Source organism: Meles meles, chromosome 20, assembly GCF_922984935.1.
Source record: "Meles meles chromosome 20, mMelMel3.1 paternal haplotype, whole genome shotgun sequence".
Classification (NCBI taxonomy): Eukaryota; Metazoa; Chordata; class Mammalia; order Carnivora; family Mustelidae; genus Meles; species Meles meles.
The window spans coordinates 4,791,920-4,805,046 of NC_060085.1; the positions used below are offsets into that span (position 1 = coordinate 4,791,920).

General features: G+C 48.2%; 1 protein-coding gene across 2 annotated transcripts in view; it reads left to right on the forward strand.

Annotated features, from left to right (window-relative positions):
• ADGRE1 (adhesion G protein-coupled receptor E1) overlaps window positions 1-13,127 on the forward strand; it is a 62,016-nt gene that overhangs the window by 20,363 nt on the left and 28,526 nt on the right. The window contains exons 3-7 of one of the 2 annotated variants that reach the window (XM_045992340.1): window positions 1,237-1,383; window positions 4,035-4,190; window positions 5,551-5,697; window positions 9,693-9,848; window positions 11,210-11,356. In XM_045992340.1, the coding sequence (XP_045848296.1) occupies window positions 1,237-1,383; window positions 4,035-4,190; window positions 5,551-5,697; window positions 9,693-9,848; window positions 11,210-11,356 (753 nt within the window). The remainder of the gene's footprint in view (window positions 1-1,236; window positions 1,384-4,034; window positions 4,191-5,550; window positions 5,698-9,692; window positions 9,849-11,209; window positions 11,357-13,127) is intronic. The other variant, XM_045992341.1, reaches the window with a different exon arrangement.

Here is a 13,127-nt window from a genome sequence, read left to right on the forward strand (position 1 = left end):
AACAGGGTGACAGGGATGCCCAGAGCATCCCAGCTCCCAGGTGTCTCCCGGCTTGTTGCCTCTCCATCCCTCAGCACTGCGGTTTCCCAAACCGTCATCCCCATAGTGAAGGATAGATCAGCCCTCTCTGTCCACGTTCCAGCCCAGGGAGAAAGGAATGAACAAACGGTATGCTTCTCACTTCCTCATGTGCCCATTGGGCAGAACTGAGCCACGTGGCCATGCCTAGCTGCAGGAGACGCTGGGAATGCAGTTTGTAACCGGATGGTCATATCACTAAAAGGAAGCTGGGGAGATGGGTCTGGGGGAAGAGCTGCTCTTCTCTGCTTGGAGGTTTGCTGCTGGAGCTTTAACCCAGGTCTTCCGTGCTCCCAAGGCTGAAATGTTGAGTCTCAGACTCTTGTGTCTAGGGTTACGGTGTCCATGGTGCGGTCCTGGGACCAGCAGCATCAGCATCATTCTGGGGCTTGTGAGACATGCAGAATGTCAGGCCCCTTCCTAGACCTGAGGACTCAGCACCTGCTTTTCCCAGATCTGGGACCCAGGTGAGGCAGATGCTGTGGATCTGAGGACCACGCTTGGACGAACAAATGTCCCTGTCAGTGCATCCCGCACTTTCCTGGGCGCCCAGGTCCCCCAAGGGTCTTGCTAAAATGCGGATTCTGGTTTATCAGTTCTGGGGTGGGGCCCGAGAGGTTGCGTTTCCCTCAAACTCCCAGGCCATCTGGGAGCAGTTTCCCAGGGCTGCTGTAACCAGTTGCCACCAACCAGGGGGCTTAGAAGAACAGAAATCTATTTTCTCACTGTTCTGGGGGCCAGAAGTCTGAAATCAAGGTGTCTGCTGGGCTATGCTTTCTCTGACGGCTCCAAGGGAGAGTTGGTTCTGGTGTGGCCAACAATCCTTGGTTCTTTGGCTTGGAAGCACATCATTCCAGCCACTGCCTCTGTCGCCCACGTGGGGGGGGTCTCCCTGAGCCTGTCTCTGTGCCTCTTCTCCTCTTCTTATAAGGACGTCAATCATATCAGATTAAGGGACATCCTACTCCAGAAGGATCTCTTCCTTGCTGAGGTCTTAGCTACATTTACAAAGACCCTATTTCCAAATAAAGTTGCGTTCTCAGGGGCCAGGGTTTAGGGCATCAGCATACAGTGGGGGGGGCACAGTTCAGCCCAGAATAGTCTACTTGAAGCCCACCCTGGGGCTCTCACCTGACCTCTTCCTTCTGTGCCGTCCAGATGTGAATGAGTGTCTGGATACCACCACGTGCCCAGCCTACGCAACCTGCACCAACACTTTGGATAGTTACTACTGTACTTGCAAACGAGGCTTTCTGTCCAGCAACGGACTGACGCAGTTCAGGGGCCCAGGAGTGACATGCAAAGGTAAGTACACACCCCCTCAAAACCGGCCAGCATGTAGAGGGAAATCAGGTGGAAGCTGGCTGGGTAGTGGATGTGGATGTAGGTACTTTTTCCCAAACATTTTTTCTCCCCTTCTCCCTCCCTTCATCTTCTTTCCTTTCTTAAATTTTTAAAATTTAAATTCAATTATCCCACACACAGTACATCACTGTTTTCTTTCTTTTTCTATAATGACAATGATTCCTGCTCACTCAACCTTCCAACAGTTCAGAGCTAGCTTTAGGATGAAAATGAAAGTAAAAACCATGTTGCTTGTCAATATCCAGAAATAACCGCTGATTTCCTTTTGGGTAACCTCCTTTTGGTTGTCTCTCCATGCAGAAAACAAGACTTTCTAATATTCCCTGAGTGCCGGGTCCCCTGTGAAGGGCTTTCTATGCATTTTTACATTAAACTGAGTTCAGGCATCTCTACCATACAGAGGAGGAAACTGCTTGGGGCATTGGAATGACTCATTCACGGTCGTGCGGTTGAGCTGACCTCCAAACCCACATCTTGCCGACTCTAACAGCAGTTTCTGAATCACATCACCTAGTCGTGAGGTGTTGGGGAAACATATTTACCCTCTGTAAGCCTCAATGTTTCCATCTGTAGAATGAGTGTATGAGACTACCCACCTCAAAGGATAGTTGCAAAAATTAAGTGCAGTCATGTGAGAGGTACTACCGCTGTAAGTAGCATAAATTGAAATAATCCCAGAATGAGCAAAGTTCTTTGTTTGCATTTTTATATTTAGATCCCAGTTCTCCCCTTGACCGTCAAGATCTGACTGTGCCTCTGAACAAGACCAGGGATTGGCAAACTTTTTTGTGCAAGGGGCCAAAGAGGAAATGTTTTGGAGGTTGCAAGTGGAATGATCGCTCTCATGACTGCTTAATACTCCAGTTGTAGTGAGAAGGCAGCCATAGGCGATACATGAATGAATGGGTGTGGTTTTGTTCCAACAAAACTTTATTTATACAAACAGGTGGTAGACTGATTTGACCCCTGAGCTCTACTTTGCTGGGCTCTGAAAAAGGGAATTCATTTCTATTGTTGTAGTACCCAGAGTGTTCCCAAATCTTTCTTTACCTTTGGGTTACAGTTCGTGGGTTATTTGGTAAGCTTCAAGAGTCCTGATGGGCCCTGGTTTCAAAAATTGGGTTGAAACCAACATTCCCCATCTAGAAAATTATGACTACCACAGCAAGGATTTCATCTCCTTTACGTCTTTGACCCCCCTATGGGGCCTGATATCTTGTGAGTATCCAATAAATACTTGTTGAATGAAGGAACACGTTACCTCCTTCTTTATGCCAACTACAGATTTAATCAGCCTTACCTGGTTGTTTCTAATGTTTTACTGCATAGATAAAGGCATGATGCCCATTCCTGTGATCTGATCTTGATGTACAGGGGCAGCTCCAGATTTCTGTCTAGGAGAGGCACAGTTTTCTGGGAGGGGCTGAGGAAGACTTTCCTTGAAGCTGTATTTGCATGACAAGTACATAGCAAGGGTTTAGGATGACTTGGCAGATCAGGGCTGAAGGAAACTTGTGCTGGACCACACCATGGTACCACAACTGGACAATTTTATGGGTCCTCAAATGAGTAAATTGTTCTATGTGGCTTTGCAAATTATTCTTTATTTTAAAAAAGACATTTATTGGGGCGCCTGGGTGGCTCAGTGGATTAAGCCGCTGCCTTCGGCTCAGGTCATGATCTCAGCGTCCTGGGATTGAGCCCCACATCGGGCTCTCTGCTCCGCAGGGAGTCTGCTTCCTCCTCTCTCTCTGCCTGCCTCTCTGCCTACTTGTGATCTCTCTCTCTGTCAAATAAATAAATAAAATCTTTAAAAAAAAAAGACATTTATTTATTTATTTATTTGTCAGAGAGAGAGAGAATAAACACAAGCAGGGGGAGTGGCAACCAGACAGAGAAATAGGCTCCCCCCTCAGCAGAGAGCCTGAAGTGGGATTCAATCCCAAGACCATGGGATCATGACTTGACCCAAAGGCAGCCACTTAACTGACTGAGCCACCCTGGTATTCTAAATTATTATTTTTCAATCTACTGCTGGGTAGCAGAACACCTGCAAATTTAGTACATCAAAATAAGGGCAACCATTTATTTTGTTCATGAATGTGTCTGTCATCTGGGTTGAGTCTGGTGAGTGTGGCTTGTCTCTGTTCCATGCAGTGTCAGTTGAGTTGGCTCCAGTGGGGGCTAGAGGATCCACTTTAAAGAGAGCACACTCACACGGTTGGTAGCTGGTGCTGGCTTCCAGCTGGCTGCTGCACCAGGGCTGTGGGCTGGGGGGTCTTGGTTCTTCATCAGGTGAGCTGCTTTTTTTCATGGCTGCTTGGGCTTCCTCCCAGTATGGTGGTCAAGTTCCAAGAGAACAAGGAGGGAGTGCATGGTGTCTTTACAACTTAGACTCACCACCCTCATGGTCACAGCATGCTTAGATCCAAGGGGAGGGAATAGAGACCCCACTGCTTTCTGGAAGGAATACAAATTCACATAGAATGAAGGGCATATGGCATGGAAGACATCATTTCTGCCATCTTTGAAAATACAATCTGCTACACAAGATGAGGCAAATTTGTAACTCCAACTCTTTCTGTGTCCAGATATAGATGAATGTTCTCAAAGCTCCTCACCATGTGGTCTCCACTCAGTCTGCAGAAACCTTCTGGGGAGGTACAAGTGCAGCTGTTTACCTGGTTTCTCTTCTCCTACTGGAAATGACTGGATCCCAGGAAATCCAGGTCATTTCGCCTGCACAGGTAATGCACTCGGGTATGAGTCTTTGGTGAACAGTGACCACTTGAGTTGGATACATGTGTCTCTCACATTAGACACACCACCTTCGGTCTGCCCACTCTCCTCTATGGCTCCTCAGACATCAACGAGTGCCTCTCCAGTGGCATCTGCCCAGAGCATACGGAGTGTGTCAACTCCTTGGGAAGCTATGATTGCAGCTGCCAGAGTGGATTCCTCTCTCACAACTCCACCTGTGAAGTATAGAGAACCTTTTGTACCCTCGAACCCCTCCCCTCACCTCCATATTGAATCAGTCATCATATCTTGGGGAAATTACCTGTTAAATATGTCTTAAATCCCTCCATTCCTCCCCATCCTTGGTCTGGATTTCCCTGCTATTTTACCAGCCTCCTCACTGGACTTTCCCTTCCTCCAGTCTTATCTCTCGAATCCATCCTCCAAACTGTAGCCAGAATGTTCTCACGAGATGCAAGGGCTCCGTCTTCCTGGCTGTGGTGCAGTACTACTGTTCTCCATGCTCATTTGGAGGGAGAGTGACCCTGTCAAGCAAGGCATGGAGTGATCGAGCCCTTATCACATCCCCTTGGCTTGGACTGAGAGATATTTGAAGTCCTCCCTGATTTTTCTGGTCCACTTGTAGCAGTTAGCTATAGCTGAGTAACGAATCCCTCTGAAAGCCAAAGGCTAGAAACCAGCACCATCTATGTGGCTTTCTATTCTGTGCATTGGAAGTTTAGGTTGTCCTCACCGGTCAGTTCTCTGGGTCTCTGTTGGGCTTTTTATGTATCTGTGGTCAGGTGTGGGTCAGCTTTGCTCATCTCAGCTGGGCTGCCTCGCATGTCAGGGAGATGATCTGGGATGTTCCATCTTTCTTCTACTTTGTCTATCATTCTTTGTCAGGTGAGTCTAGTGCTTGTTCATATGGAAGAAGCGAGAGGCCCAAAGAATGAGCAGAAGCAAATAACTTTTCTAGAAGTCTATGTATGGAACTGGCACCAAATCACTTCTGTCCCATTCTTTTGGCCAGTGGAAGTCATATACCAGCTAGATTCAAGCAGTGGAGACACCAGCTCCACATCTTAAAGAGGAGTGGCATAAAGTCACATTGCCCGGCATCATCTGCATCCCATGGTGTAGGCAGGGGGCAAGTAAAGAAGGACGGCCATGTCTATGGTCATTACTCTTTGGAGCTATTTGCCACTGTCCTCTTATATACATTGGGCCAGAATTTATTCTCACAACCATGCCTAGCAGCAAGGGAGATTAGGGGGAAGGGGAAAACATGCACGGCAAGTCTGTTTTCTGACTCCTGTTCTCATTTCTTTATCCATTTTGACTTGGGTTTTCATTTCCACTGACCAGATGTGGATGAATGTGCTGATCCCGGAATTTGCCCAGAGCATGCCACGTGCCGCAACAGTCCTGGGAGCTACTCTTGTGTCTGCAACCTAGGGTTTGAATCTAGCAGAGGCAACAGGAACATCCAGGGCCCAGGAGAGACATGTAAAGGTAGGTGGGAGAGATCTGCTGGGGAACAAGATCCAAGTCCATTGCCCAAGATACCCTGGTAGGGAAAGGGTCTGAATGAGTCTGGGCTGAGCTCAAAGCCCTCCCCTGCTAAGGTGAAGCCAATAATCGCTCATTCATTCATTCATTCATTCTCTCATTCACTCATCAGCAAATGCTTCATGAGCACCTTCTGTATGCTGGGCACTACTCTAGGGATGGCAGAAACAGCAGCGACTAACAGAGGCAAAATTATTTGCTCTCCTGGAACTCATCATCCAGCATTGGGGGAGAGAGAATGCAACAGAAATCGTGAACATAGAGTGTGCCAGGAATAGTTGAAGGAGATAAAGATAAAGAAGGCAGGAAAGCGGACAGGGAGTGCTGGGGATGGGGGTCTACATCAAATAGGGTGGTCAGGAAAGGCTATGCTGAGAAGCTGATATTTGAGAAAAGATGTGAAGGGTGTGAGGGAGTGAGATATTGGGTATCTGGGGAAGGGTGTTCCAGGAGGAGGAAAGAGCAGGTACGGAGGCTGGGAGTCAGAATCCCAGCCAAGGTGTTGTGCTTTTCCATTCATGTGCTCGCTGTCTTCCCAACGACCTGATGGTATCAGTATATTTTATACCCATTTTACAGATGAGCAAACTGAACCTCCATGGTGCTGGAACAGCTCGCCCGCAGTCAAATAGATAGGATCAGGGGAGTCGGGATCCGAAGGCTGCCGAGTGTGACTGCACACCCTGTGCTCTAACCTTCATGCTGTTCTGCCTTGGTGTGAGCTGCCACTTCTGGCAACCCAGGGTGGGGCTTGTCTAGGGCCGGCATCGACTTAATCCCCAAAATCCCAGACCCTAACTAAGACAGCCTGGGAAGTGGTCCTCTCACAAGTCCAGAACCAGACAGAGCCTGATTTTAAATCCTGGGTGTGCCTTTCACAGGCTATGCGATAACCGTGAAGCCTCAGTTTCCTCATCAAAGAAATGGAAATAATGTTGGTGTGCACCTCACGGGGGCTGCCAGGAGCATTCCTTGAGCAGGTGCATGCAGAATCTCCCGCGGCTCCTGTCAGAAAAATCTCAACATGTCACCAGTTAATTTTTTATTTTAGTTAGCAAATACTTAGCTCAGACTTGCTATCCTCCTGGCTCTTTTCTGAGGCTTTCCCAGACATCATCTTACTTAACGCTCCAAATAACCCAATGGGGTGAGTATTGTCCCTATCCCCATCTGACAGATCATGGTGCTGAGATTCACAGAGGCGAATTAACTTGTCAGCTCTGGGCTGCTGGAACAAAATGCTGCAGATGGGGTGGGTTCAACAACTGAGATTTATTTTCACTCTCTTTGGAGGCTGGAAGTCTGAGATCATGGTCAGTCAGAGAGGGTTTTCCACCTGGCTTCTGAATGACCACCGTCATTCTGTGTCTTCAGTGAGCTCGGGTGTCTCTTCCTCTTCTTTGAAGGGGATCGATCCCATCTTAAGATGTCCTCTTAACCTCATCATCTTGCATGTCCCCATGTTCAACCACCACCGAGTGTTAGGGCTTTAACATGTGAATTCAGTGTTGGGGTGGTGAATAATTCAGTGCACAGCTCCGACTATAAGGACAGAGCCAGGCTTCGAGCCCAGGCTGTCTATGCCCTCCACCCCCGACTCAGACACTTCTTAATCATTGTTATTGATAATATAGTGATTCCTTGGAAAGGAACTGAGATTTATCAAAGAAAGAATGAGGCCAGTGAGGTCCAGGCTGAGGGAGCAGAGAATAAGCCTCCATGACCCTACAGGTAACCAGTGAATCGGGATCAGGAATTACCAGGGGATTAGACAAGAAGGATAAGCTTGGTGAGCTTCGGTGGGACCAGACTCTTGGGGTCTCATGTGTTCTAATGAGGAGTTTGGATTTTTATCCTGTGCCACAGAGAGCCTCGTCAGGAGTTCTGTGTGAGGCACAGACCTGCCTCTTTGTCCCTCCTTTCAGCAGAGTTTAGGAGTGTGGGAGCAGAGCCCAGGAGCGTCACTGCTCAGGTCTGCTGGGGTTGTGCTCTGCCAGGCCCTAGGCATCCTTCATCCTTATGACTTAGACTGGTTTTCTGCCTTGATGTGGACGAATGTGCCAGGAACTCAACTCTTTGTGGCCTGGATTCCATCTGTAACAACACCCTGGGAAAATACAATTGCTCATGCCTGCCTGGGTTCTTTTCATCTGCTGTGTGGACCCCTGAGAAGTCAGAGGTTTTCAGATGTGTAGGTAATGCTCCCAGGCGTGCTGAGCGCTTTCAGCCGAGGGCAAAGCACCCTGAGAACTATGGCTTACAAACAAGGCTCTGTGCTTGTGCGTGATTCTGTGGGATGACCCAATGGTCTTTCTGGGTCACTAGGATGGAGGCCAGGGCCAAAACGGCCTCACTTATGTGGCTAGTAGTTGGTGCTGGTGTCTGGCTGGGAGCTCAGCTGGGACCCTCAGTTTCCCACCTGGGCCCATCCTCGTGGATTCTTGGGTTTCCTCAGAGCACGGCTGCTGGTTTCCCGGTAGGGATCTGCAAGGGGAAGGAAGCAGAAACTGGGATCTTGTGAGACCTGGGCTTGGAAGTCCCAGAACGTTGCTTCTGCCGTGTTCTCCCAGCTAAGGTCCTGGGGCCAGGCTAGATGCCAAGGAAGGGGAAATTAACTCCCCATCTCTCTGGGGGAAGAAGACATGCACACAGGAAACAGAGGCACCCATGGCGGCTGTCTTTGGAGGATCTACTCTGCTAAAGAACATGTCTTATGTTCTTTGACCTCCCCACGCCCCAAGGCCAATGTGTGCCTCTTTTCATTAAAAAGTTCTTCTTTTCATTCACTGATCTTCACCAGCTGCTGACGTTGCTAGAGGGAGAACAACAGAGAGGCCAATCTGAGAGGGACCATAGAGAGAAACTGGTAGAGCATTCCAGGCGGCTAGGCTCTTCTCAGGACCCCTTGTCAGTCAGACTATCACTGCTCTTAATTGTTTCACCTACTCAGTAGTTTTCACTTTGCATGAAGGAAAGGTTCCTCAGCCAAAACAATTTCAAAAACCACCGAGCTAGTCCAGCTCCATATGCAAAATGTGAATGCCACTTGTGCTATTTTTCAAGGGCTATTTCTGATGATGATAATGATGATGATGATGTTGTTCAGTTAGCCAATATATAGTGCATCATTCATTTTTGACGTAGTGTTCAACGATGCATTAGTTGCACATGGAGTTGCTGTGGGCACTATTTCTTTTATTTCCTTTTTTAAAAAAGATATAATTTATTTGAGAGAATGGAGAGGAGAGGCAGGGGGAGAAGCAGGCTCCATGCTAAGCCTGGAGCCAGATGTGGGGCTCCATGGTAGGACCCTGGGGTCATGACCTGTATTGAAGGCAGCCGCTTAACTGACTGAGCCACCCAGGTGTTCTAAATTGTTATTTTTCAATCTACTGCTGGGTAGCAGAACACCTGCAAATTTCGTACATGAAAATAAGGGCAACCATTTATTTTGTTCATGAATGTGTCTGTCATCTGGGTTGAGTCTGGTGAGTGTGGCTTGTCTCTGTTCCATGCAGTGTCAGTTGAGTTGGCTCCAGTGGGGGCTAGAGGATCCACTTTAAAGAGAGCACACTCACACGGCTGGTAGCTGGTGCTGGCTTCCAGCTGGCTGCTGCACCAGGGCTGTGGGCTGGGGGGGTCTTGGTTCTTCATCAGGTGAGCTGCTTTTTTTCATGGCTGCTTGGGCTTCCTCCCAGTATGGTGGTCAAGCTCCAAGAGAACAAGGAGGGAGTGAATGGTGTCTTTACAACTTAGACTCTCCACCCTCATGGTCACAGCATGCTTAGATCCAAGGGGAGGGAATAGAGACCCCACTGCTTTCTGGAAGGAATGCAAAAACACATGGAATGAAGGGCATATGGCATGGAAGACATCATTTCTGCCATCTTTGAAAATATAATCTGCGAATTTGTAACTCCAGCTCTTTCTGTGTCCAGATATAGATGAATGTTCTCAAAGCTCCTCACCATGTGGTCTCCACTCAGTCTGCAGAAACCTTCTGGGGAGGTACAAGTGCAGCTGTTTACCTGGTTTCTCTTCTCCTACTGGAAATGACTGGATCCCGGGAAATCCAGGTCATTTCTCCTGCACAGGTAATGCTCTCAGGCATGTGTCTTTGGTGAACAGTGACCACTTGAGTTGGATACATGTGTCTCTCACATTAGACACACCACCTTCGGTCTGCCCACTCTCCTCTACGGCCCCTCAGACATCAACGAGTGCCTCTCCAGTGGCATCTGCCCAGAGCATGCGGAGTGTGTCAACTCCTTGGGAAGCTATGAGTGCAGCTGCCAGAGTGGATTCCTCTCTCACAACTCCACCTGTGAAGTATAGAGAACCTGTTGTACCCTAGACGCCCTCCTCCTCACACCTCCATGCTAAATCAGTCATCATATCTTGGGAAAATTACCTGTTAAATATGTCTTAAATCTCACCATTCTTCCCTATCATGGTCTGGGTTTCCCTGCTATTTTACCAGCCTCCTCCTGGACTTTCCCTTCCTCCAGTCTTGTCCCTTGAATCCATCCTCCAAACTGTAGTCAGAATGCTCTCACAAGATACAAGGGCTCCATCTTCCTGGCTGTGGTGCAGTACTACTGTTCTCCATGCTCATTTGGAAGGAGGGTGACCCCGTCAAGCAAGGCATGGAGTGATCGAGCTCTTATCACATCCCCCTGGCTTGGACTGAGAGATATTTGAAGTCCTCCCTGATTTTTCTGATCCACTTGTAGCAGTTAGCTATAGCTGAGTAACAAATCACCCTGAAATTTAGTGGCTAGAAACTAACACCATGTATGTGGCTTTCTATTCTGTGCATTGGAAGTTTAGGTTGGCCTCTGCCGGTCAGTTCTTTGGGTCTCTGTTGGGCTTTTTATGTATCCATGGTCAGGTGTGGGTCAGCTTTGCTTATCTCAGCTGGGCTGCCTCGCATGTCAGGGAGATGATCTGGGATGTTCCATCTTTCTTCTACTTTATCTCGCATTCTTTGTTAGGGGAGTCTAGTGCTTGTTCATATGGAAGAAACGAGGAGCCCAAAGAATGAACAGAACGAAATAACTTTTCTAGAAATCTGTGTATGGAACTGGCACCAAATCACTTCTGTCCCATTCTTTTGGCCAGCAGAAGTCATACACCAGCTAGATTCAAGCAGTGGAGACACCAGCTCCACATCTTAAAGAGGAGTGGCATGAAGTCACATTGCACGGCACCATCTGCATCCCATGGTGTAGGCAGGGGGCAAGTAAAGAAGGACGGCCATGTCTATGGTCATTACTCTTTGGAGCTATTTACCACTGTCCTCTTATATACATTGGGCCGGAATTTATTCTCACAGCCATGACTAACTGCAAGGGAGATGAGGGGGAAGGGGAGAAATGCAGAGAAAGTCTGTTTTCTGACTCCTGTTCTCATTTCTTTATTCATTTTGACTTGGGTTTTCATTTCCACTGACCAGATGTGGATGAATGTGCTGATCCCGGAATTTGCCCACAGCATGCGACATGCCACAACAGTCCTGGGAGCTACTCTTGTGTCTGCAACCTAGGGTTTGAATCTAGCAGAGGCAACAGGAACATCCAGGGCCCAGGAGAGACATGTAAAGGTAGGTGGGAGAGATCTGTTGGGGAACAAGATCCAAGTCCCTTGGCCAAGACAGTCCTGGTAGGGGAAGGGTCTTAATGAGTCTGGAGTGAGCTCAAAACCCTCCCCTGCTAAGCTGAAGCCAATAATCACTCCTCCCTTCATTCATTCATTCACTCATTCACTCATCAGCAAATGCTTCATGAGCACCTTCTGTATGCTGGGCACTACTCTAGGGATGGCAGAAACAGCAGCGACTAACAGAGGCAAAATTATTTGCTCTCCTGGAACTCATCATCCAGCATTGGGGGAGAGAGAATGCAACAGAAATCGTGAACATAGAGTGTGCCAGGAATAGTTGAAGGAGATAAAGATAAAGAAGGCAGGAAAGCGGACAGGGAGTGCTGGGGATGGAGGTCTACATCAAATAGGGTGGTAAGGAAAGGCTATGCTGAGAAGCTGATATTTGAGAAAAGATGTGAAGGGTGTGAGGGAGTGAGATATTGGGTATCTGGGGAAGGGTGTTCCAGGAGGAGGAAAGAGCAGGTACGGAGGCTGGGAGTCAGAATCCCAGCCAAGGTGTTGTGCTTTTCCATTCATGTGCTTGCTGTCTTCCCAACGACCTGATGGTATCAGTATATTTTATACCCATTTTACAGATGAGCAAACTGAACCTCCATGGTGCTGGAACAGCTCGCCCGCAGTCAAATAGATAGGATCAGGGGAGTCGGGATCCGAAGGCTGCCGAGTGTGACTGCACACCCTGTGCTCTAACCTTCACGCTGTTCTGCCTTGGTGTGAGCTGCCACTTCTGGCAACGCAGGGTGGGGCTTGTCTAGGACCGGCATCAACTTAACCCCCAAAATCCCAGACCCTAACTAAGACAGCCGGGAAAGCGGTCTTCTAACAAGTCCAGAACCAGACAGAGCCTGATTTTAAATCCTGGGTGTGCCTTTCACAGGCTGTGCGAGAACTGTGAAGCCTTAGTTTCCTCATCAGAAAAATGGAAATAATGTTGGTGTGCACCTCACGGGAGCTGCTGGGAGCATTCCTTGAGCAGGTGCATGCAGAATCTCCCGCGGCTCCTGTCAGAAAAATCTCAACATGTCACCAGTTAATTTTTTATTTTAGTTAGCAAATACTTAGTTCAGACTTGCTAACCTCCAGGCTCTTTTCTGAGGCTTTTGCAGACATCACCTTATTTAATGCTCCAAGCAACCCAATGGGGTGAGTAGTGTCCCTATCCCCAACTGACAGATGATGGTGCCAAGATGCACAGAGGCAAATTAACTTGTCAGCTCTGGGGCACCGGAACAAAATGCCGCAGACAGGGCGGGTTCAACAACTGAGATTTATTTCCTCTCTCTTCTGGAGTTTGGTCAGTCTTCTGGATCTTCTGGATCATGATCAATCAGAGAGGGTTTTCCACCAGGCTTCTGAATGACCACCGTCATTCTGTGTCTTCAGTGAGCTCGGGTGTCTCTTCCTCTTCTTTGAAGGAGATCGATCCCATCTTAAGATGTCCTCTTAACCTCATCATCTTGCAACGGCCCCATGTCCAACCACCACCGAGTGTTAGGGCTTTAACATGTGAATTTGGTGTTGGGGGTGGTGAATAATTCAGTGCACAGCTCCCAGTAACACATGGAGTATAGGGACAGAGCCAGGCTTCAAGCCCAGGCTGTCTGTGCCCTCCACCCCCAACTCAGACACTTCTTAATCATTGTTATTGATAATATAGTGATTCCTTGGAAAGGAACTGAGATTTATCAAAGAAAGAATGAGGCCAGTGA